The sequence below is a fragment of the Cetorhinus maximus genome, chromosome 16 (genome assembly GCF_964194155.1).
Source record: "Cetorhinus maximus chromosome 16, sCetMax3.hap1.1, whole genome shotgun sequence".
NCBI lineage: Eukaryota > Metazoa > Chordata > Chondrichthyes > Lamniformes > Cetorhinidae > Cetorhinus > Cetorhinus maximus.
Window position 1 is genome coordinate 57,529,833 of NC_135894.1, and position 26,108 is coordinate 57,555,940.

A 26,108-nucleotide genomic window follows, 5' to 3' on the forward strand; every position below is an offset into this window, starting at 1 on the left:
GAAACTGAATTGGACCAGCCAAATAAATACTGTAGCTATAACAGCAGGTCAGAGGCTGGGAATTCTGAGGTGAGTAACTCACCTCCTGACTCCACAAAGCTTGTCCACCATCTACAAGGCACAAGTCAGCAGTGTGATAGAATATTCTTCACTTGCCTGGATGAGTGCAGCTCCAACAACACTCAAGAAGCTTGACAACACAAGGACAAAGAAGCCTGCTTGATTGGCACCACATCCACCACCTTAAACATTTGTCCCCTACCACTGACCAGGGTTCAGGAGAGGGGTGGGCCCACAGTGCTAACCACTGGGGTCCATGCCTTTGGGGGTCCAGGCTCAGGCAGCACCACCCCCTTTCTCAACTGACCGTCCGCCTGTTTCAATGTGATGGCGCACAAGCATGTGATGGGCAGTCCGCTGTGGGACAAATTTCTGTAACATTAGCAGTTATTGGAGTGAGAGCCTGAGTCCGTGCAGTAATTTCTTTTGACAGCCAGAGTGCATCCTGAGTGATACAGTCCACCCTCGGCCCCGCTCTCGCTGGTTCCCTACAGGACTACAGGCAAGATGAAGGAGCGGGCTGGGGAGGCCAGGAGAAGCGATGGTAGAACAACGCTTGAGGCAGCTGGAACATTAGACAGGACTGAGAGGAAGCACATCTTGCCACCTTCATAGCCATCCCGAATGCCTCCTCAGCAAGAAAATTTCCAAACTTCCCAGGCCTGGGTGTGAGCGAGTAAGTGCTGGTTACGAAAGGTGTAGTAGGACACAGACTGTGTAGTTTTGAGCACACTCAAATAGAAAGGATATAAAGTTATAGAAAAGGTGCATTGTTGGTTCACCAGAATATGTTGCAGGACAAGGAGTGTGAGTGTGGGTGTGGGTGTGTGTGTGTGTGTGAGAGAGTGAGTGATGTGTGTGAGTGAGAGTGTGGAGGGTAATTAAGACAATATGTGTATGAGTGTGTGAGAGTATGTGTGTGTGTGTCAGTGAGAGAGTGTGTGTGTGTGTGTCTGTGAGTGAGTGTCTATGAGTGTGTGTGAGAGTAAGTGAAAGAAGTGTGTATGAGTGTGAGAGAGAGAGAAAGACTGAGTGAGTGAATGTGTCTTTGTGTGAGTGTGTGAGACTGAGTGTCTATTAGTGTGTGAGAGAGTGAGCAAGTAAGAGAAAGAAGTGAGTGTGTGAGTGAGTGAGCATCTTTAGTGTGTGTGAAAGTGTGAGTAAGAGAAAGAACTGAGTGTGTGTGCGAGACTGAGTTAGTGAATTTGTGTTTGTGTGTGAAAGACTGAGTAAGTGTCTAATAGTGTGTACGAGAGTGCGTGAGTAAGTGAAAGAAGTGAGCGTGTGTGAGAGTGAGTGAATGAGTATTTGTGAGTGTGTGTGTGTATGAGTGAGTGAGTATGAATGAGGATGTGTGTGAGAGTGACAGAATGAGAGTGTGAGAGCAAGTGTGTGAGAGTGAGTGAGTGGATGTGTTTGTGAGTGTCAGTGAGTGTGTGTGTGAAAGCGAGTTAATGTATGTGTGTGAGAGCATGAGTGAGTGTGAGTGTGTGTGAGAGACTGAATGAGTGTCTAATAGTGTGAATGAGAGCGAGTAAGTGAAAGAAGTGAGTGTGTGTGAGACTGAGTGAACGAGTGTTTGTGAGCGTGTGTGAGAGTGAGTGAATGAGTATGAGTGAGAATGTGTGTGAGTGTGAGAGTGACAGTGAGAGTGAGAGTCTGTGTGTGAGAGCAACTGTGTGAGTGTGAGTGGATGTGTTTGTAAGTGTCTGTGTGTGTGTATGTGTGTGTGAAAGTGAGTGAATGTATGTGTGCGAGAGCATGAATGAGTGTGAGACTGTGTGTGTGAAAGACTGAGTGAGTGTCTAATAGTGTGTATGAGAGTAAGTGAAAGAAGTGTGTGTGAGAGACTGAGTGAATGTGTGTTTGTGTGAGTGTGTGTGAAAGTGAGTGAATGAGTATGAGTGAGAATGTGTGTGTATGAGAGTGACAGAGTGAGCGTGAGTGTGTGTGAGAGAGCAAATGTGTGAGAGTGAGTGAGTGGATGCGTTTGTGAGTGTCAGTGAGTGTGAGTGTGTGTGTGTGTGTGAGAGAGTGAAAGTGAGTGAATGTATGTGTGTGAGAGCATGAGTGAGTGTGAGAGTGTGTATGAGAGAGACTGAATGAGTGTGGGTGTGAAAGTGAGTGACTGCGGGCGCAGGATTTTTCAGTTGGTGTGCGGGGGCGGGCCTGATAAGCCGATGCGTAAAATGACGCGCGATGACGTCGGGTGTGCGTCCCGACATCATCGCGCAGTCCCGCGATATTTTGTTCGGCGGGCGTGTACCGGAGTCGGCTGCGCGCCTGCTGAAATGTAAACGGCCTGTTAAGGCCATTAACAAAGTAATAATTGCAATTGTAAACGCTGCCCGTCCAACCTTAAGGTTGGCGGGGAGGTGAAAAGCCCAAGTGGCCTTCGCATTTTTTAGGAAACCTCATCCACGAGCAGAATGGGGTTTCCTAAATATTTTAATATATAAATTTTTAAAAAATCATAAATATAAAAACATGTCCCTTCTCATGTGACACAGTCTTGTTTAAATAAATTTTTAAAGTCTTTTATTAGCTTTGGAACAAGGCTTCAATCTCCCTGAGACAGCTCCATGCCTCAGGGAGATTGAAGCGTTCTTTCGCGTGCATGCGCAAAAGAGCGCTGCCTCAACTCTCCCTCTTCCCCCCGCCTGTGCTGAGCGCTGCTGCTCGCATTTTACGCTGGGAGGGCATTAATTGGCCCGCCCACGTAAAATGGCGGAATGGAGCTGATCATGGACAGCGATCGGCTCTGCGACTGCCCCCGCCCACCACCACAGGCCTGTGTGTGTATCTGTCTGTGTGTGTGTGTGAGTGAGAGAATGCATGAGTGAGTGAGTGTGTGAATGAGTGTGATTGTGTGTGAGAGTGACTGAGTGTGTGATAGAGTGAATGAATGAATGAGAGTGAGTGAAAACGTTAGTGTGTGTGAGAGAGTAAGTGTGTGAGTGAGTGAAAGGAGTGTGTGTCAGAGAGAGTGAGTGGGTGAATTTGCGTGCAAGTGTGAGTAAGTGAAGGAAGTGAGTGTGAGTGAATGTGTGTGCATGTGAGTGAGTGAGTGAGTGAATGAGAGAGAGAGAATGAGAGAGTGCATGAGAGTGTGTGTGAGTATGTTAGAGTAAAGGAATGTATGTGAGAGTGTGTGAGCGAAAGAAATGAGTGTGTGTAAGTGACTGAGTGTGTGTGAGAGAATGACTGAGTGTGTGTGAGAGAGTGAGTGAGTGTGTAAGTGAGTGTGTGAATGGACATGTGGGTTTGTGAGAATGAGTGAAACTTTGTGAGACTGAGTGAGTCTGTGAGAGTGAGAGAGTGAATGTGTGTGTTTGTGTTAATGAGTATATGTGAGAGCGAGTGTGTGTGTGTGTAAGGGGCATGTGAGGAGTCTGGCGACAATGCTGCAGGGAGAATGAGTGAGTAACTAATTAGGCTCACGAGGGAATTTGGTGCACAGGGGATAGAGGTGTGGTATACATAGGTATTATTCTAAGTCGGGAAAAGGAGCAGCTGAGCAGAAATGGACCTGGGTGCAAACCTCACCTTCGGAGATGAGTTTTTAAAATAATTGAACAGCGACATCATAGGAAAACTATAAGTTCATTGGTTGGTAAAGAACTGCAGTTGGAGAGTGTCTTTAAATAGTTGTGAGTTAGAAAAGCGTATTATTTTTAAAGAAGCAGCTACTTGGATTTGAGTAAGAAACACTAGGAATAAGAGGAAGTCAGGCTCAGTAACATAAAGTAAGCTAACTCAGTAGGGGTATGGGAACCAGGACAGAACATTAGGGAGGAATATCAGGGTGCACAAAAGACTGGGTGAGACAAAGCAGTAAGTTAATAGGTGGAGTCTGAGTGAGGGAGAAAGTAATGAAGGCTAAATCAGGGTTATACTGCATGTATGTGAATGCACAGAGTATAGTAAATAAGATTGGGGAGTTACAGGCGCAGATTGCCATGTAGAATGTTATGTTGTGGCGATACCAGAGACCTGGTTCAAGGAAGGGCACGACTGGATGTTAAATATTCCTAGGTACAAGGTGTTCAGGAAAGATAGGGCAGAAAGAAAAGGAAGAGGGGTGGCTGTATTGGTTAAAGAGAGCATTTCAGTGCAGGAGAAAGATGTCCCAGAGGGTTCAAGGACAGAATCGGTTTGGCTCAAGCTAAGGATCAAAAAGGGTGCATTTATATTGCTTGGTGTAGTCTATAGACCACCAACTAGTGGAAAGGATTAGAGGAACAAATCTGCAGGGAAAGTACAGAGATGCAGACATTATAGAATAGTTATAATGGGGGACTTTAATTACCTGAACATAGATTGGGATAGTGGCAGAGTAAAGGGCAGAAAGGGGCAATAGTTCCTAGAGTGTGTTCAAGAGAATTTTCTACAGCAGTATGTGTCCAGTCCAACAAAAAAGGAGGCACGGCTAGACCTGGTTCTTGGAAATGAGGTGGGCCAAGTAGATTCAGTGTCCGTGGGGAAACATTTAGGATGGTTTAGGATGATGGTACAAATGGACAGTGGGCAATCCAGAGTAAGAATAATTAACTGGGGGAGAGTGACTTCAATGGTGCAAGAACAGAGCTGGGCCAGATAGACTTGAACCAAAGGTTGGCAGGAAAAGCTGTAGCTGAACAATGGGCTACCTTCAAAGAAGAAATGGCTCAAGGTATATTCCCTCAAAAGGGAAAGGTAGGTCAAACAAATCCAGAGCTCCCTGGGTGAAAAAGAAGATAGAAATTAAGGTAAAGAAGAAAAAGCGTGCTTATGGTGGGTGTCAGGTAGAAAATAGAGTTGAGAACCAAGCTGAATACAGAAGGTTCAGAGGGCAGGTGAAGGAGCAAATAAGAGAAGCAAAGAGCAGTTATGAGAAAAGACTGGCAGCCAACATAAAGGAGAATCCCAAAGTCTTCTACAGGACATAAGCAGTAGAATGGTGGTAAAAGGAGTAAGGCCGATTAGGGACCAAAAAGGGGATTCACACAGGGAGGAAAGGGGCATGGCTGAGGTGTTAAATGAATACTTTGCATCTGTCTTTACCAAAGAATCAGATCCTACCTAGGCCATGGTGAAAGAGGAGAAAACTGTCACTGGAAGGATTCAAAATTGGTAGGGAGGAGGTATTGGATAAACTGACTTGTGTACTTAAAGTTGACAAGATACCAGGACAGGATAGATACATCCAAGGACATTGAAGGAAGTACGAGAGGAAATTTCAGGGACACTGGCCATAATCTCTCAGTCTTCCCCAGACTCAGGGGAGGTGCCAGAGAACTGGAGAATTACAAACATTACGCCCTTGTTCAAAAAAGGTTGTAAGGATAAGCCCAGCAATTACAAACCATTCAGTTTAACTTCGGTGGTGGGGAAGCTTATAGAAAGAATTATTCGGGATAGAATTAGTAGATAGAAAAATGTAGATTGATTAGTAAGAGCCAGCATGGATTTCTTAAGGGAAAATCATGTTTAACTAACTTGCTGGAATCTTTTGAAGTGGTAACAGAGAGGGTTGATTAGGGTAATGCTGTTGATGTGGCGTACATGGACTTCCAAAAGGCATTCAATGCAGTGCCACACAACAGACCTGTGAGAAAAGTTATAAAAGGCGCAGTAGCAACGTCAATACAAAATTGGCTGAGTAATAGGAAACAATGAGTAACGGTTATTGGATATTTTTATGGCTGGAGGAAGGTTTGTAATGGAGTTCCCCGGAGTCGGTCTTGAGACCCTTGCTTTTCCTGATATACCTTATTGAACTAGATCTTGGTGTGCAGGGGACAATTTCAAAATTTGCGGATGATACAAAACTTGGAAGTATTGTAAACTGCGAGAAGGACAGTGTAGAACTTCAAAAAGACATAGACAATTTGGTGGAGTGGACAGATGAAGTTCAATGCAGAGAAGTGTGAGGTGCTTCATTTTGGTAGGAAGAACAGAGGGAGACAGTACAACGTAAGGGGTACAACTCTAAGGGGTGTGCAGGAGCAGTGTGACCTGGGTGTATATGTGCATAAGTCAGTAAAGGTGGCAGGACAGGTGGAGAGAACAATTAATAAAGCGTACAGTATCCTAGGCTTTATTAATAGGGGCATAGAGTACAAGAGCAAGGAGGTTATGCTGAACTTGTGTAGGACACACGTTAGACCTCAGCTGGAGAATTGTGTACGGTTCTGAGCGCCATACTTTAGGAAGGATGTGAACGCATTGGAGAGAGTGCAGAAGAGCTTTACAAAAATGGTTGCAGGGATGAGAAACTTCAGTTATGAATAAAGATTGGAGAGGCTGCTCTCCTTGGAGAGAAGAAGGTTAAGAGGAGATTTGATAGAGATGTTCAAAATCGTGAACAGGCTAGACAGGGTAGATGGGGAGAAATTGTTCCCACTAATAAAAGGATCGAGAACGAGAGGGCACAGATTTAAAGTGATTTGCAAAAGAAGAAAATGCGATTTGAGAAAATAACTTTTGCACACAGCGAGCGGTTCAAGTCCAGAATGCACTGCCTGGAAGTGTGGTGGAGGCAGGTTCAATTGAGGTATTCAAGAGGCCATTAGATGATTATTTAAATAGAAACAATGTGCAGAGTTATGGGGAAAGGCAGGAAAATGGCACTGAGTCATTATGCACATTCGGAGGGCCGGTGAGACATGATGGGCCAACTGACCTTCTACAACGTAACGATTCTGTGATTCTGTGTGTGTGTGAGAGAGAGCCTCCTTAGCTTGGCCCCAGTGTGCACCCACTTCCCTGGTGACCAGGACTTGGGGTCTAGCCTGTCTCTCTAACCTTAAGAGAAAAGGCAAAAATGGTTTTATTGGTTAGCTCTGTTGCTAGGCACTTTTTAATGGTCATTATTATTAACTTCTCGCTTTTTTCAAATTACCAGTTTTTTTGCTTTGACATTATTGTTTATGTTTTTATCATACCTTAACTTTTTTTTTGAAACTCTTGTTTAATGTTGTGCCAAACCAGATCTCAGGCAGCTGCTGGTGTGTTTCTTGCTGAAGGGAATGAGAGGCTTACAAGAAGTCTAATTGCTTTTTGGGGGGCTGGCAGAAGGGGTTATTTTTGCTTCAAGAGAAACAGGAAGTGTAGGAAATGCTCAGCACATCTGTGCAGAAAAACAGAGGTCAGTGACCCTTTGTCAGAATTAGTGCAGATCATGGACCTGAAACGTTGACTCTGTTTCTCTCTCCACAGATGCTGCCTGGCCTGCTGAGTACTTCCAGCATTTTCTGTTTAGATTTCAGATTTCCAGCACCTGCAGTGCTTTGCTTTCCTATTATATGCTCCATGCTAGGCATTTGTAAGTGTGGTTAGTTTCAATTTAAAATGAGAAGCTAGTTATCACTCAATGCAAAGTGTATTTTTTCTGTTAACAACCCACTTGTGTTGCTAGGAATAGCACATTATTGCAGGTGGATTGGTTGGTGCTAATTTACTGGAAGGTTTTGCCACTTTCAAACTTGGAAGTGAATTCAGGAGTCATGCACCAATAGGATATGTCACTGTTAGTTCAAGATTTCTCATCCGTACATGAGATTGCTGTTTGTGGTGCTTGAGGTTGAAGTCTTTTGGATGTTGCTGTCTGGATATTGCATAGGGCCAGGTTCAAGGAAGTGGAGCTGATTGCATAATATGAATGACCAAGTTGTGTGTAATTGTCTGACAAAGCCGTGGTTGTAAAGTGAAACCTGAGCTTTCAATGGGCTTTCGAAATAGAGGCAGAGTACAAAAGACAAGATGTTTAACCAAACCCATATAAAACTGTTCGGCCTCACTGTGACTATGGTTTCCAATTCTGGGCACCGGAAGGATGTGAGAGAATGGGTTAAGAGGGAAATGGGTAGTATAAGGGGCCCAGAAACAGGAGAAGCATCAGAGTCCGTAATTTCTCTCCCTGATCCTGCTATGGACACACAGTGGCTGCAGTGTGTGCTATATAGAAGATGCACTACAACAACTCACCAAGGTTCCTTTGGCAATACCTTCATAACCCATGACCTCTACCACCCAGAAGGACAAGGGCAGCAGGCACATGGGAACACTACCACCTGCAAGTTCCCCACTAAGCTGCACACCATATAATTTGGAACTATAGTGTCATTTCTTCACTGCCGCTGGATTAAATCCCTGGAACTTCCTTCTTAACAGTGCAGTGGGTGCACCTGCACCAGATGGATTGCAGCAGTTCAAGAAGGTGGCTCACCACCATCTTCTGAATGGCAATTAGGGATGGGCAACAACTGCCGGTTTTACCAGCGACGCCCACATTCTGTGTGAGAATTAAGATAAAAGCTCAGCTCGGGAACAAATGTGACACCAAGTCTGCAAACAGGATGGCTTAATCTCGGACTGTTGCCAGGGATAGAGATGGAATCAATAGCTAGGGAACAGAGTTTAGAGTGGGGACCAAGAACAATGGTTTCAATCTACCCAATACGTAATCAGAGGAACTATCTGCGCATCCTGCACTGGATGTCAGATGAGCAATCTCATAATTTAGCGACAGTGGCAGAGTTGAGTGGCTGGGGTGGTGAGGTAGAGCTAGATGTCGTAAGTATCCATGTGAAACCTATCACTATGCCTTCTGATGATGTCGCCGAGGGGATTTTCCATTGGGTGCCAATCAGGCTGTTGATTCACTTGGCACAGGGTGGGCCAACAACTGAACTGCACTCAAACTATTACAGTTATAGATTTGTAATAACTGAAATAGGAGAGAAGCAGGAAATTCTGTAGCAATTTTCAGATCTAAAATAATAATGCCAGTTTTAGTGTCAATAATGTGTGCCTTGATATAAGGACACAGGAACATGGAGCCTGGTGACATGACTTTTTTAATCCAATGAGGGATTGCAAGACCTGAGAAAATCTGCTTTTGTGTCAATGTGTCATGAGGTTATGCCCTTTTATTTTTTGAAAATATGATTTTTCAACTTTCAACTGAGTCGAAATCTTGCAACTTGAACTGAGGCAGAGCAAACTGCTTATAAATGCAAGGCCACATTCCAAGTTAAAGGTGAGAAACAAACACATCACCCTCAAGGGAGTGTGAAGAGAGAGACGTTTCCTATAACCAGGCACTCATTGAAACTTGTAACTGTATAAGGAAGAGACATTAAAAATGCAAAATACTGCATACTGAAACAATGGCTGCCCCAGACAGATACACCCAAAACATCATGGCAATACACAATGGGTGAAGTATTTCAAGATAAGGCTGCCCAGCCACTTTAAAGAGATTGCAAGTGACACAAGTGGTGTCAAGAAAGTCTTCAGAGAAGAAACAGGCTGAATGCTGCTTTCTCTCCCTCTCTCTCGTTTGGAATAAGCGTGTTGCCCGGTTTGAGAAGGCAACCCTACCAGAGACCTGCCAACAAACTGAGATCTCATAAGAATTGCAACATCTTCTACATCTGACTGCATCCAAGAAACCAGCTAACCCAAGTTGGCCACAGCATTTAAAATCTACACTTCAAGGACAATCAAAGGACACTTAACCATATATTCTTTACCTTTTATTCTAACCCCTCTTATTTCTGATACATGTGTGTGTGTGTGTGTGTGTGTGTAGGTGTGTGTAGATGTATGTGTGTTAGTGTGCACGTAGACTCGAATGATTGCATGAGAGTCGAATGCTTGACGTCGCGTTTTTATTATTTTTCTCTGGTTTAGTGGTTAATAAATTTGCTCCTGCTTTGACTCAAAAAAACCTTGTTTGATTGGCTCCTTATTGCTCACAGCTTAAATAGTTAAATACACTTTGAATTGGAAAAGGCATATCCCGGTAAAAAAGAAACTTAAACCTTTGTTGTCACCAACCGAGGAGGTTAAATGGTGGGGAACCAGTTCACCTCTTCTCACCTGGTCATAGCAAATGTCTTCTAAATTTTGGAGGTCAAGTTTTTTATATTTGTGACTGGAGAAGTACATGTATGCCATCTTCCCCTGGACTCACCACATTCCCTCCCTTTATGTCTCTATGAAACACTTTGAATAGTTCCATGTAAATGCAAGTTTATAGGATTACTGTTTATATGCTCTCAAGTGCTTTTATTATTAATAGGGCAGACTTCAGGACATAAAGGTACAAGGTCACTTCAATTCCCTTGCATATAGACTGCTATAATCAGGAATTTTGGTTGATAGATTTCCTATTGCTATAAGCCAACATTTCCGATTGTGGCAGCCCTTCTACAAGCTGTAACAGTTTCAGTGATTTAGGATGACCTTGCATCTTTATGTCCCGAAGCCTGCCCCATTAATCACCCATTGTCACTTAACAAAAGCTTCCCAATGTGTTAATAGCTTATTTATAAAAGGTGATCAGATATTGTTATAGCTTTGCGGCACATTTATATTCGCAGTTTGCTGCCGACAGCAGTACCAGAGATGCTTGCAAACGAAACACAAAGTAAAGTGCAATCCAAAATGATAGAAAAGAGGAAATGGTGGTTTTGTTTTAGCACTGGTGGAGACAAGGGTGGCATATTTAATGGCTAATTGAAGTGTTGCGGCCTGACGCCATACAGGCCAATGGAGACGCTAATGATTCATAAGCAGCTTCGCTGGGCAGGACGTTTTTGCCTGACACCAGGCTCCCGAAGCAAATGCTCCAGTCGGAACTCAGTCGCTGCAGGAGACACCCAGGAGGATGGCAGAACCATTTTAGAGATGTCCTCAAAGCTTCCCTGAAAGTGTTTGACTCAGGGAATCCCTGGCTTGTGACTGACCAAAGTGGAGAAGGCTCATTCGGGAAGGCACCAAACACATCCAGAGACTTCACCGGGAACGTGCAGAGGCAAAGTTGAGCTGCCAGGGAGAGCGCACAAACCTCCAAACGAACCTATTTACCCAAACATTCAAGCACCACCTGCCCTGCATGTGGCAGAGTCTGTAGAACCCTCATTGGACTTATCATCCACCTCAGAACTCATCGAACAGGAGTGGAAGCAAGTCATTCTCAATCCCGAGGGACTGCCTAAGAGAAGATACAGGCCAGCAATGCAGTTTTAATTATTCCCCAAGATTGGAAAGTACTAGTTGGGTACCAAAGGTATACCTCTGTTGGCTCAACTGATGAGGCAAATGAGTAGCAATCTATGCAGGTCAGGGAGATCCCAGTTTTGATCCATATTCTGTGCCAAGTTAGCTGATATTGTCAGGTATTACTTTAGAGCTCCTGGATATATATCAGCCAAACATCTTATCCCTCCTTTGATTGTTTTGAATCAAACTTTGCTATGAGTGTGAACATAGGCAAGAACGAGGTGAGAACAGAATCAAGCTCGGCTGTCATACTCCCCATGTCCACCATCCTGCCATCATATACTTTCACGCATGTTTAATGGAGACTTCGGTAAAGTGTTGTGGATAAGCTATGACTTTGGAACAGTACTCCCAGCAAGGACTCAAGTCTTTCAGATCAGGAAGAGAGCAGAGTAAATAAATGTAAATATCAATGTTAAGGAAAAAAAACTGTGCCAATCATTTGTAGACAGCCATCTTTGTTAGAAAAGCCAATATCAGCCTCTCCAACAAACAACATCCTGTAATACACGATAGCAACATACTTCATTGTAAACTTCCTCACATCAGCACTTATTGATCAACAATTATAAGGATATTTGCTTAAATTTCAGCCTTTCAATGCACAAGGAAAAGAAATGGATTTGGCAAGCCGTCCTCAATAGTGCATTTACATTGGCATTTGTTTAGCTTGAGTTCTGGAAGACAGGTGTCTCTGCTGGGCAGCTTGTGTTTACACTGATGAATAACCATAGAACTATAGGCCTTGAGAAAACATGGCACGAAAGTGAGGAGCTGTTATTAGGTATTTCAACAGTGGGTAGACTCACTTGTAAGAGCTTCCAACGTGTATTCAAGTCCTCCAGTTGGTTTAGATTGTATGGAGATAGCTGGATGTCTGGTGTTGTGAACTGGCGGGCAAGATCGTTCATGTGAGTCACACTCTCTTTCAAAGGAGCAATTTCTGCTCTGAAAGCCTGGATCCAAAAGAAGGAAAACATAACTTTTATGATGTATATGATTTACAATGTCACCTTACAAAATAAAGAATTGGGCACTTACAAGCAAAGGCTAGGCAACAACACGTATAACTAGGAATAATGCACATTTTCAGATGCTATCGCTACAATATACAGGAAATAGATTACTGTCACAATATTCAGAAACTGGGATGCTTGTTCTGCAAGGTAGATATAGAGCAGATGTCAAGTAGATTCAAAACTAACTCACTACAGCACAAGGAGGAGACATGCCAGATCATCCCAATTAATTGAAGGCCACCTCATCAGGGGAGTTGGGTGTCATATGGAAGAATCATATAATATTACAAAATATCCACTTAAATTTGCAACCACACTTTCAAACAAACATATCTCAGTTTGCTTTGTTTCCTGCTCAGAACTTCTTCATTTTCATAGGCAATAAGTGGAAGGAATTTCTGAAGGCTTTATACAGTTAATCTCATCATCTATACATTTAACACTTGCACTTGCTAAGTCTGGTATCTGACTATTAACTGCACATCTCTACAGATGTCACAAAATGGTCAGTGCTTACGACTTAAACAAAGAAAGAGAAAAGTTAATGATATTCCTTTTAAACCGTCTACACTCTTAATGACAAGTTTTTTTTGCTGTTTAAACAGGGAGAAGAGCAGCAGTCCAGTTTAATTGTAAACGCATCAAGTACAAATAACATTTTGATACAATTTTACTTGATTTTCATTGTGCAAACACATGAGAAGAAATCTGTTGTATACTTCCTGCTGCAATGGTGCGCCTTCAATAGGGTTATTAAAAGATGGACACGCTTGCATGAACTGTATCAATCTATTACTCTTGTCTCTTTAACTAGTGGCTGAGGTGATAAAATAAATCATTTCTCTAGCTCCCGCTAGATGTAGTATACATCAATGACTTCACTTTGCTGTTACTATAAACATATTTATCAAGGAGTGTTTTGTTCAATTGATGCATGCTCCACGCATCCAGCAGCAGCAACAACATGGTGGTGAGTGAGAGTAGCACTGATATATGCACAGCCTTATAGAGTTAGGGGTGAGTGAAACCCAGAAACTTTATTATGGGAAATAGTTTATTTCCATTGGTTGTTGAATGAGGAACTAGGGAACAGAAAACAAGGATCCTCACTGGATGAAACAAAGGGGAAAGGAGGAGGAAAGTTCCTGAACTGAGAGCTTAGACCTTGAGATATTTCACCACCTATGGCTGAGATTGAGAATAAAACTTTATTTCAAGGTGATTGAGATACATAGATTGTGCTTGGAGGCCAGGATGCCAACACCAAGGGCTAACTGCCACCTCCTGTGCTGTAACTTCATAAATCCATGAAAACTTTCCTTTATCGAGTCTGAGCTCAGGGAGTGGTTTTTGTGTTGAGCTGAGTCTAGGACAATGTATCCTTTGAAAACTGGCCCCAACACTGAGCCTCCTCCCTTTGTGGGATTGTTTGGTTGAGGTTGGTCTATGTTGCTCAGATTTGACGTGTGAAAGTCCAAGGACATAAGGGCTCTGACTAAGGCTCTCAGTTCAGAGTTATCATTTCCATATGGAACTAGAGTCCAAGGAGAGAATGAGAGTGATCAAAATTGGTCAGTGGGGAGTCTGACCACACCTTGTGCAGTGCAGGGATTCTGGTTATGATTTCATGACGCATATCAGTGAGTTATAGGGCTACTACTACTTTTCCAAAAACAAAGAATTGCTCAGCATTGGCATGAGTAGAGCTCTCAAGAAAAGAATTATCAAAACTTTGTGTCTTGTTGTATCTGGTTGAAAATTGGATCATAAGAAAAGCGGACATCCAAAGACTAGAAAGTTGCAAAATGTGGTTCTGGAGAAGGATGGAGCATGTCAGTTGGAGTGAACACGAGAGCAGTGAAGGTGATCTTAGGATGATGGAGGGGGAGAGATCGTTTGTGAATATCATCAAGATAAGGCAGTGAGGTTGGATTGGCCATATTCTAAGGCATGAGAAATTGCTGAAGGAGGTCATTGAAGGTAGATTAGAGGGATGTAGAAGGAAAGAGAATGATGCTACAACTTGAAATAGAAAATGGGAGGCTCCTATGATCAACCAAAGAGGAAAGCACAAGATCGTGAGCCATGGAGGAATGAGTAGAGGACCTGCCTTTAGGCCGATCACTACTACTGCTTACATATAGAATATCGGAGCATTACACCTATTACTATCAGTTGCTTATAGGCTATCAGTGGGTCATTGACTTACTGTTGGTTATGAGGGAAATCTGAGTGTTGCCACTTTACTATTAGTTATCAGTTCAATTTCAGTGAGTTACCACTAGTTACTGGTGGAATCAAAGATCCTGCCACCTCTGATTTCTTTTCTGCGAGATGCAATTTCAAATTCCCCTTTCAATGTTTCCCCTCTTCCCCACCCTCAGTTTCCCCTCTGCACTCAGTTTACCCTCCACCCTCAGTTTCCTGTCCTCAGTTTTGCCACCTTCAGTGGGAATTAATTTCCTTGACCTTACCCCCCACCCTTCAGTTTCCTTGCCATTAGTTCTCCCGCCCCCCCCCCACCTTGATTTCCCTGCCAACAGCTTCCCTGACTTTGCCCTCTTGGTTTCACTGCCCTCCATTTCCACAGCTTCGATTTCTCTCCCACTGCCCTTAGTTTACCCTCTTTCTCCACTATTGGTTTCCCCTCTTCCCCTGCCCTCAAATTCTCCTCCCACTTCCCTCAGTTTTCCCGCCCTCAGTTCACTTCACCTCTGCCCTTGGTTTCCCAGCCCTCCATTATCCTTCCTCCAACCACATTTTCCTCTCTTTGGCTACTCACTGGTGGCCTCCAGGTTTTTGGAAATTGTCACGTAATAGCTGCTGGAACAAAACCACAAGCAAAAATACACAGCTTTGGGGACCCAATAAAGTAAATATAATAAGATTTGTAGAAGTCATGAGGTTAAATGTCATGTGATCTGGCACCATATGGCCAGACATCATGTGGTCAGAATATCATGTGAACTAACCACCAAGAATACCACCATCTGCAGGTTGGTCGAAGCAGATGGAACAATTGTCTGCCTAATGGGGCAGGTATAATTTTCATTTCTTTCTTCTCTTGTGACCGGGACATAGGAACAGGAGTAGGCCATTCAACCCCTTGAGCATGCTTTGTCAATCAATCAGATTGCGACTTGTCCATATCTTAACTGCATTTACCCGCCTTAGTTCTGAACCTTTAATATTCTAGCCTAACAAAAATCTATCAATCTCAGTTTTGAACTTTTCAGTTGACCTAGATGATGCATCCAGATTTTCTTTTACCATTTTAAAATGAAAAAGATTTAACTTATGAATTATTTAAAAATGTGCATTTAAGTAAATTATTACTTTCAAGGGTGTAAATTCAGAGCATTAAGACTGATAGGCACGTACTAGACTTCAGACAAAGCATCTCAAACCAGTATTCTGGAGACATTGAAAGGTAATTTGTCATTCATGTGACTGCTTACACTCACTATTGCTGCAACTCAACAGAGCCATTGTCAAGTTGCGTCAGTGGACTCTGTTCTTCTGAGAGGGTAGACAGTTTTGACATGAAGTTGATACTGGAGTCAGTCATTTAAAAAGAAACACAGACACCAAGAAATTAGTAAGGCAGAGTATGTGATGAGAAGGTCAAAAAGGATAGGATGCTGCAAAAAGAAAGGCCCTTCCTTGTGCAGTATAGCTTGATACAGAGTGATCATTTTGGTCTCATTAATGTGAGACACCCCACCAAAGCAGGAGCAACATCGTGCATTTATTTTCTATAATTATATGAATGAAAGTTGCGCTGACTGAACTAACTGGGGGCTAAATTGGATAGCCTTCGAAAACTAGCATCTTTGTGCTGCCTGCTTACTAGCATGATTTCTGCTTGCAGCCAATGTCAAACATGCTGGTCTTTGGCTGGGATGCCTTTTTGAGCTGAATCTGGCCAAGGGAAGAGAGAAGAATGGCTGAACATGAGAGACACTCTGGTTTTCCGACTACACTGGCAGTGTTGGTGGAAGAAATGAAAAAGAGGAGAACCATTCTGTATCTGCAGGGCACCAGGATGCCCTCCAGGTGAAAAGGTAGTGGGAGCAGATAGCTGTGGAGGTCAATGCTAGGAGTCTAGTCCCAAGGACATGGTTCCAGTATCACAAGATATTCAATGACTTCACACAAGTAATAAAGGTCAGTTACTGCATCTTCAAATGCCATTGCCTATCAACTGCACCATTAGCATCAGCCACTGCACAATATTCACGGGGTGAAATTTGCCTTTGATGGTAGGGCAAATCAGGCATTAATGAATTGACAGCCGATTTACACCCCACCCAATATTCCTTTTCACTGTTCAGTGGTAAAGAAGTGTGATCAGGGTGTAAAATGGGCTGTTGATTTGCTGTCACCTGTTTTGATATCCTGCTCAAAACCCATGTGTTTAGGAAAGGGGTAAAAAATTACACTGTGATAATAAGTGATGAATCTTCATTTTCAATCTGGTCAGAAATACTGTATGATTTGTACTTGTAGAGCTTCTTTAGCCCAGTAGAATATTGTATGGCATTTCACTGTAGGGGTTTGGATCACTTGTAAATATTTGAATGCACCGTAAATTTGATACTGTAATCACATTGTGGGTAAATACTATTTTCACTGCCTTGGTGGTGATTTGATGAAGCGGATTGCCTTTCCTGCCTGATTTTCATACTGAGTGCATGAAATAAAAAGAGACAATTTTTAAAAGAATCTGATTTTACAAAGAAAAATAAGTTCTTTCAACTTAAATAAGGGCAACTACAGTGGTATGAAGAAAGAATTGTCTAAAGCGGGCTGGGAAAAGAAGAAGGTCAGTGGATGAGCAGTGGCAGACATTTAAGCAGATGTTTCATAATGCTCAGCAAAAATTTATCCCAGTCAAAAAGAAGGACTCTATGAGAAGGATGACCCACCCGTGGTTAACAAAGGCAGTCAAGGAGAGTATCCAATCAAAAACTATGGCAAACAAAGTGGCGAAAACAAGTGGCAGGCCAGAGGATTGGGAATTTTTTAGGAATCTGCAGCGGATGACTAAAAACCTAATAAAGAGGGAGAAAATTGATTATGAAAGTAAATTGGCAAGAAATATAAAAACAAATAGCAAGAGCTTCTACGGGTGTATAAAAAGAGAGTAGCTAAAGTGAGCGTGGGACCCTTGGAGGATGCGACTGGAGAATTGATAATGGGGAGCAGGGAAATGGCAAATAATTTAAACCAATATTTTGCAATGGTCTTCGCGGTGGAGGACACTATAAACATTCCAAAGATATCAGATAAGCAAGGAGCTAATGGGCGGAAGGATCTTGCAACAGTCTTTATCACAAGGGACAAAATATTTGAGAAACTAATGGGACTAAAGGTGGACAAGTCGCCAGGACCTGATGGCCTGCATCCAAGGGCTTTAAAGAAAGTGGCTGCAGAGATAGTGGAAGCATTGGTCGAAATATCCCAAAACTCACTGGATTCCAGGATGATCCCAGCGGATTGGAAAACCGCTAATGTGTCGCCCTTGTTAAAGAAGGGAGGGAGACAAAAAGCAGGAAACTATAGGCCACTCAGCCTCACATCTATCATTGGGAAAATACCAGAGTCCATTATTAAGGAAGAAATAGCAGGACATTTAGAAAAGCTTAACACAATCAAGCAGAGTTAACATAGTTTTGTGAAAGAGAAATCATGTTTGACAAATTTTCTAGAGTTCTTTGTGGATATAACAAGCAGTGTTGATAAAAGGGAACCAGTAGATGTAGTGTATTTGGATTTCCAGAAGGCACTCGACAAGGTGCCACATAAAAGGTTATTGCACAAGATAAGAGCTCATGGTATTGGGGGTAATGTATCAGTATGGATTGAGGGTTGGTTAACACACAGAAAACAGAGTCGGAATTAATGGGTCTTTTTCAGGTTGGAACGATGTAACTAGTGGAGTGCCACAAGGATCAGTCCTAGGGCCTCAATTATTTACTATCTATATTAATGACTTGGAGGAGGAGGCAGAGTGTAAGGTATCCGAATTTGCTGACAATGCAAAAATAGGTGGGAGGGCATGTTGTGATGGGGACATAAGGAAACTGCAAGGGGATATAGACAGGTTGAGCGAGTGGGCAAAAACTTGGCAGATGGAGTTTAATGTTAGAAAGTGTGAGGTCATGCACTTTGGTAGGAAAAATCAAAAGGCAGACTATTATTTAAATGGAGAGAGACTCCAAAAAAGTACAGCACAGAGGGATATGGGTGTACTTGTGCATGAAACACAAAAGGTCAGCATGTAGGTGCAGCTAGTAATTAAGAAGGCAAATGGAATTTTGGCCTGTATTGCTAGGGGGTTGGAGTTTAAAAATAGGGAAGCCTTATTACAACTTGTTACAGGGTGATGGTGAGGCTGCACCTGGAGTACTGTGTACAGTTTTGTTCCCCATATTTAAGAGAGGATATACTGGCATTGGAGGTAGTTCAAAAGAGATTCACTAGACTGATTCCTGGGATGAAGGGATATCAAGAATGGCTAAATAAGTTAGGCCTTTATTCATTAGAGTTTAGAAGAATGAGGGGTGATCTTATTGAAACGTACAAGATTCTGAGGGGGCTTGACAGGGTAGATGTTGAGAAGATGTTTCCGCCAAAGGGGGAATCTCGAACTAGGGGACATAGTTACAGAATAAGGGGACACTCATTTAAAACTGAGATGCAAAGGAATTTCTTCTCTCAGAGGGTAGTGAATGTCTGGAATTCTCCACCTCAGAGAGTTGTGGAGGCTAGATCACTGAAAGTATTTAAAGAGGAGGTAGGTAGATTTTTTAAATATTGAGGAGTTGAGGGCTATGAGTAGCTGACATGAAAGAGGAGTTGAGGCCTAGGGCAGATCAGCCATGATTTTATTGAAGGGTGGGGCAGGCTTCAGGGGCCGAATGGCCTACTCCTGCTCCTATTTCTTATGTTCTTATGTTTTAGGATTCCTACTTATCTGCTCATTTATAGCTGGTCAATTTCCTATGGATCATTTGGTAATGGCCCTGTGCAATCTGATGTACCACACTGGATATGATGAAACCAGGGCCACAGTTCTGTTTTCCTATTTTGTAAGGTGCAATAGAACAGCTCAAAATTCTAGTAGGCCTAGGTGTGTATAACCTACAGTAAACTTAGTCAGTCTCTGTAAATTATCATTCTGATTAAATCTGATGCACCAATGGGTGCATGTCAACTCAAATTACAGCTCATTTTAAACTCAAATTTGAATGTGGGATTTTGACCTGTTCAAGGTCGCTCCTTTTCACACTGAGACTGAGATCCAGTTTTTGGGGACTGTATTCAAAAATTTAACAGCAGCTGGTAGCAAGTACATGATGCTACTTCAGTACTTATTAATTCTGCAGCTTAAATAAGAGGTTTAGGGACTAGAAAAGAACACAACCACCCCTCAATGCTTGAAGCTCTTGTTGCTTCCCTGCAGAGTCACTAAACATGTTTATGCTATAGGAGTACAGTTAATAAGAGACACACAGGTTATTCTCCTCTGGCTGCGCTCCACCATATAAGGAAATCCCCCAGGCTCAGGAAACCAAGGACATGATAAGCTGCTTTTGTATTGGTTCTGGTGGGATATAATACTGTCAGCTCCCGATGCGAGGGCCTCACGTAACCAGTGCCAACCCCGCAGCAAACTTGCTGAATTTGTCAACAGTCATCACTAGGAAGTTCTGATTTTTAGTGGGTCTAACCTTAGGAAATTTAATAGAATTACTTTGGACCTACAAATATGTGTTGGATTAGAGAGCTAGGCACATGAAAGTAAGGATATCAAAATCTACATTTGTATTGTTTCTCAAAAGTGCCTAGCATTTTTGGCACAAACCGTAAAAGTAAAAAGTATTGTGAAGCTCTGCAGTCACTTTTACTATACGTGATGATCAAAAATATGGGCTATATAAAAGCACCATCTAATTTCATTCAGATGTCCCATGTATTTTTTAGTGTTCTCCCTTCTCCTACAAAGTCAATGACGGTTTAGTGACCGTTTAGCAGGCCAAATACTGTCAGACTATTAAACTGCAAGCAGCAGGATGACTTTCCTTCACCCGATGGCTACACATGCACGCTTTTTAACAGGGGCAACTGAATAATCGGAAGGGAAATTCAGGATAAATATTCCCAGATATATTCCTCCTCAGCTCTGTAACTAAAGTCAGTAAGAGTAACTCTTGCAGATCACAAAATAGAGTAAGTCAGTCTGGGTGTGACCTTGCTAGAAACAAACTCAGTCATCTCACAATTCATTCTCTCTAGTGAAATTCAGTACAGTGCCTGCCACTATATTGTCTTCCCCTGCAAAATGCTGAACATAATCTTTTGTCCCAGATGCCACTACTGTATATCGGTATGATTGCAGCTTGACAAAGGAAATGGCAGAGAGGGAATCTTTCCCTGTTGGTGCAGCAGTTCACACACATACTGACCTGCCCCATGCTATGAACTGGAAATGTATAAGATAGTTTCAAGAGTCAGCAGCATTCAGAGAAAGTCTGTCTGCCTTTTTGGACAACCATCAGCTCTCATTTTTCTTCTGAGGGCAGAAGTGGAGTTAACCTGAGGCTGGACTTTCTCCCCTCTTCTTAGACACCTTGATCCCGCAGGCAGTTCAAACAATTCAAGCAGACAGGTTTGTTGCAGGGTAGGTTTCAGGTACAGGACTAAGAGTTGGCTTGACCCCAAAACTTTCTCACTCAGAAATACATATGCAAATTCACCTGAGTCATCTGCATAGCCCTAAATTGGAAATTTCTAAACTAGTCCAACAGTTCTATTTTAAGTTAATCAATTAACCCTATCCTTACCTTTAAGCCAGTAGTACTCATTGCAGAGGTGGAGGCCACTAGCAGCCCAACTCCCCTTTAGCAGACCGGCTGCTATATGAGATTACATCTATGAATTGTTCAACTGCGAGATGCCATCAGAACTAAGACTTCGCATGGGTGTCTTCTTCCTTTATTACTACTCAGTAAGAAAAACCTAAGAGAATGCTCTTCAAAAGTGCCATCTAAGATGCACAGCACAACAGCAAAAAAAGCATAGATAGTTCTAATGGAAATATTATCGATTCCCCTTTTTATGGAGGAAGTGTCTGACATCATGTCAGTAACTTATCAGAATGGCACATTTGAAATCATCTGCTCAAACATGTGGGGAGTTACAAGTGAAGACCCAGGTTCCATTGCTCCATTCTGCTATATGTTGGAGATAGAACAATAAGTTGAAGATAACACTGTGGTACAACAATTTCAAAGACTTTTCAGTACTATTCAACATCCCATTTCTATCTATTTAAAATTTTAAGTTAAATAAAATTGAAGACTGGGTGATGATCACATAATCAAAATAGTAAAATAAATGTATAATTTATACTTTACGTTTTTAGTGCTGCTTTCTTGTTAATTGTTAAAATTTCTGAAAACATACCAGTGTGTTTACATGCCTACTTAAGCATGTTTTTCTGTTAAATCAGTTTTATAAACGCGGAGTTGTTTCTTCAGTTGAGGTTCTGTGTTCAAAGTCAAGCAACAACCTAACTAATGAGTCAGTCTCATTTCTATTCTGTGAGACTCTCCCGATGTCCCTGACTAATTATAGTGTGCTTTCTCACGAACTTGATAAATTGATTCAATTTCACTCATTGACTCGCTTATGCTCCAATAAAACCGCTGTATGGTACCTGAATACCTGATAGCAGCACTACCTAAATGAGTCTTCTAAAAATTTATTAATGCCAAACACCTCAATGGCTTGATTTAGTAAAACAGCACAAAGGAGCATTAGAAGTGCCAATTCTACATCGTCCCTGTGAAACTTCAATCTAGTTGTTGACAATAATGGTCCTTCTGCTAAAGTCATTTGTCTTGTAAACTATCATCTGCTCATTTAATGTAATATTTTTAGTTTAAACAGCCAAAAAAAAAACTCGAAAAACTCTTTCCAGTTGCTGTTACCAGATACATTAAAAGAAATAATATTTTGGAACCTAATGAGCCCACTAAAGTAATCTTGGGTAATGGTCCTTTTCATGCTTGAATAATGATACATTTTAAGGGAATATTAATAATTGATTATAAAATAAGAGACAGCGATTATTTTTCAATGTCCACTGTTATGATCAGCAAAGCCCCCCAACAATCTATCTTGGGACCACTCCTATTTATAAATAATTTACTGGTTACATCAGTGAAGGTTACATCAGTGAGGCAGAATACCCAAGTCTCTGGATAATTAGCCGTTTGGGAAAACAGCATGTTCTGAGAAGAGGGCTATCATTCACAAAAATATGCATGTAAATACTTTGAAGAGTGGGCAAAGCTCTCACAAAGGCTTATTGAAACATATAGCATGGGAGGCCATTTAGCCCACTGTGTCCTGGTTCTTTGAAAGAACTATGTAATTAGTATCACTATCCTGCTATTCCACACAGACTTGAAAATTTCACTTTTTCCAAGTATATAACCAATTATATTTTGAAAGTTACTGCTGATCTGCTTCCACAACATTTTCAGGCAGTGCATTCCAAATCACTGTACAAAAAAGGCCAGTAAAAAATGAGAAGGACTCGAGTTTGATCCTTCATCTGTGTTGGGTCAATGCAGTAATAGTTAAGGGGCTGCAATCAGCTTCAAATTCCCCAAGAGGGGGATAATCAGCTTCTGTCCAAAAGGACTTGAGTATAAAACTACCTATCTCAGTTCTACTTTAAAATTAATATTTTGAGAATCTCCTGTCATTGGTCATCATGTCATGGTTCATCATGACACCATGCTGTGGAAGCAGGTCAGCAGTAACTTTCAAAATATAATTGTCGGTCATTATGTCACACCGGAACATAAGTGAATGCATGCTGCCTGGTACTAGTGGACCTGTCCCTCAGTAAGGGAGTCAATAGCCCCGATATTCACTGGGATGGAGTTTCATAGCAGGATCAGGGGAGAAGACTTATTGTTGGGATGAACACCATGGAGTTTTAGCTCCATAGGGTGCATATTTTTTTTTAAAAAATAGATTCCCAGCATCGTAGCCAACTTGATTAACATGCCTGACTGTTTGTTGGATTGGGAAATTGTGCAGCACAAAGTCGTAGTCCAGGAGCAGGTAGGTCTAGTTGTTGTTAGGAACGGAGATCACACGAATGGCTAGAGTGGTTGGGAGGGTCAAGGATTGTAGGGGGGGACAGGGCGGGAAGAGATCAGAGGGGCCTTCGAGATTTGGATGGGGTTGGTGTGAGAACTGGAGATTACGGGGGCAATTAAGGATCACTGATGGGGAAGTCAATGATGGCAGCGGGGAGGCAGTTCTTGATTACAGTGGTGGATGGAATTGGTCAGGGGAGATTGTGAAGGTGGTAGGGGGTGCATACAGGTAAGCTTTTTGTGCTTGGAGGAAACATTCCTGCTCCTCCTGGCCCACAAGCATTGCTGCACTGGCACTTACCTGATGGATTCTTCTCTTCTCACTTCCTTTACCTGCCTGCTATCAAAGGCCTTGAAAACCCAGTCCATATGGAATATAAATAAAAACCCTATTAAAAGGAAGGCACAGAACCTCCTTAAAAGATTTCAATGACTAATTCTCTTCCTGAGAGTGAATGATCACCTGATGCCCCTCATCCTGGCTCTGGTAAAAACCCAAAGTCATAGACTGGAATCTTGTGATGGGGGAAATTAGTCAGGCAGGAGGGTGGCAGGTGGAGACCCCACCACCTTCCTGCCTAAACCACAATTAAGTATGTGGCAGGAAGACCAGTGTACAGCCTTCCTGCCCACTTAAGGGCCTCGTCTTGCCGCTGCTGGTAATAACCCAGCAGCGGGCAGAGGGCTCGCCAAGCAAGGAGCAAAACTAGCAAACCTGCATGGGGTTGTTTGCGGGCTCCTGCTGGGAAGGTGGGGTCCATTGTTTAAAGGCACTCAATGCTTACTTGAAAGACCTGACATTGGGAAGAGGGGCTTGCTGAGAGCCAACTCCAAGTCCTTGCTGCTGATGCTCTCCCCACTCCCCCACAACCACCTTCCTGCCATCACTCACCTGGGCTGGGGTCCCTTGTCAATCCAAAGCCTTGGGTGGGTGTCCCAGTGACACTGCTGAGTACAGACGAGCTGCTGGCCTCTGCTTGATTAGTAGCTCTCAGTAGGTGGGGCTTCTGCCCCCAGGGTCCTTGATCCTGGGGGATGTCCCGCCGCTGGCCTGTTAAGTGCCTGAGTGGCACGAGATGTGGTGGGCCTTTCCAGGAAGGGGTGACATGGGGTCACCCCAGCTCTCTAGCCGATGGCTGAGACCCCCGTTACCTCCACAAGATTCTGCCCATACAGTCGTTTACGGCACAGAAGGTGGCCATTTGGCCCATCAAGCCCATGCCAGCTCTCAGTGGAGCAATCCAGTCAGTCCCACTGCCCCACTCAGTCCCAGGCATCCTTCAAGTACCATCAAATGTCTTTATGAAAGCACTGATTGCTTCTGCTTCCACCACCCTCGTGGACAGAGTGTCTTAGGTCATGACTACTCGCTATATAAAAAAGCTTTTCTTCACTTTCTCCTTCATCTCTTGCCCAAAATCATAAATCTGTCTCCCCTAGTCCTTGTAACATCAACTAATGGGAAGAGACTTTCCTTGTATACCTTATCTAAACTGATTATAATCTTATACACCTCTATCAAATCTCCCCACAATCTCCTTTGCTCCAAAGGAGAATAACCCTAGCCTTTCTAACTTAACCTTGTAGCTAAAATCCCCATCCCCAGAACCATTCTGGTAAACCTCCTTCGCACCCTCTCAAGAACCTTCATATATTTTCTTCAAGTATAGTGACCAGATGCAAAACTCTAGTTGAAACCTAACCAGAGCTGTATATAGGTTCAGCATAACTTCCCTGCTTTTGTATGCACTGCCTCTAGTTATGAAGTTCAAGATCCCATATGCTTTGCTAATCAATCTTCAAAGATGCACCCCCAGGTCCCTCAGTTTCTGCACACTCTTCAGAATTGTGCCATTAAGTCTATATTAAGTCTCCTCCCATCCCTTCTGCTAAATGCATCACTTTACACTTCTCTGCATTAAATTACTTCATCAATTGTCTGCCCATTCTGCTAGCTTATGTTCTGTTGCACATAATTCGTATCATCCTCACTGTTAGCCACTTCTCCAAGTTTGGCATCATTGGCAAATTTTACTGTTTTTCAAGATCCAAGTCAGTTATATATATATATAGCAAAAACAGCATTGGTTATATCACTGACCCTTGAGGAATACCACTGGCTATCATCTTCCAGTCTGAAAATCATCCATCTACCATGACTCTGCTTTCTGTCCTTAAGCCAGCTTTTTATTCAATTGCACACTGATTCTCCAATTCCATTAGCCTCAATTTTGTTAACAAGCCTTTTATGAGGTAACTTGTCAAACACTTTCTTAAAATCCATATGGACAACATCCATTACGTTCCCTTCATCAATCTGCTCTGTTAATTCATCAAAAAAATTCAATTAGATTAATCAAGCCTGATCCGCCTTTTACAAATCCACACTAGCCTTCATTAATTAGCTCAAACCTCTCCAAGTATCTGTTGATGTGTTTTCCCTGATTACGGATTCCAAAACCTTACCCACCACTGATGTTAGGGATTCCAAAACCTTACCCACCACTGATGTTAGACTAACTGGCCTTTAGTTGCTAGGACTATCCTTACACCCTTCCTTGAATAAGCGTGTTACATTTACCTCTCCAAGTGTCTGGCACCTCCCCACTTCTAGGGAAGATTGATAAATTAAGTGAAGCCCTTCTGTTATCTCCACCCCCATTCCTTTAGCAACCTGGAATGCAAACCATTCAGACAAAATGACTTATCTACCCTAAGCAGAGCCAGCCTTTCATGTACCTCCCCCTTTCAAATTTCACACCATCCATTGCCTCAACTCACACTGCCCATTGCC

At 42.6% G+C, this 26,108-nt stretch overlaps 1 protein-coding gene across 6 annotated transcripts in view; it reads right to left on the reverse strand.

The window, feature by feature from the left end:
- The window catches only part of dmd (dystrophin), a 1,945,510-nt gene that overhangs the window by 193,588 nt on the left and 1,725,814 nt on the right, over positions 1-26,108 (reverse strand). For all 6 annotated transcript variants that reach the window (XM_078559857.1, XM_078559853.1, XM_078559852.1 and 3 more), the window contains exon 59: positions 11,922-12,068. In XM_078559857.1, coding sequence (XP_078415983.1) covers positions 11,922-12,068 — 147 coding nt within the window. The remainder of the gene's footprint in view (positions 1-11,921; positions 12,069-26,108) is intronic.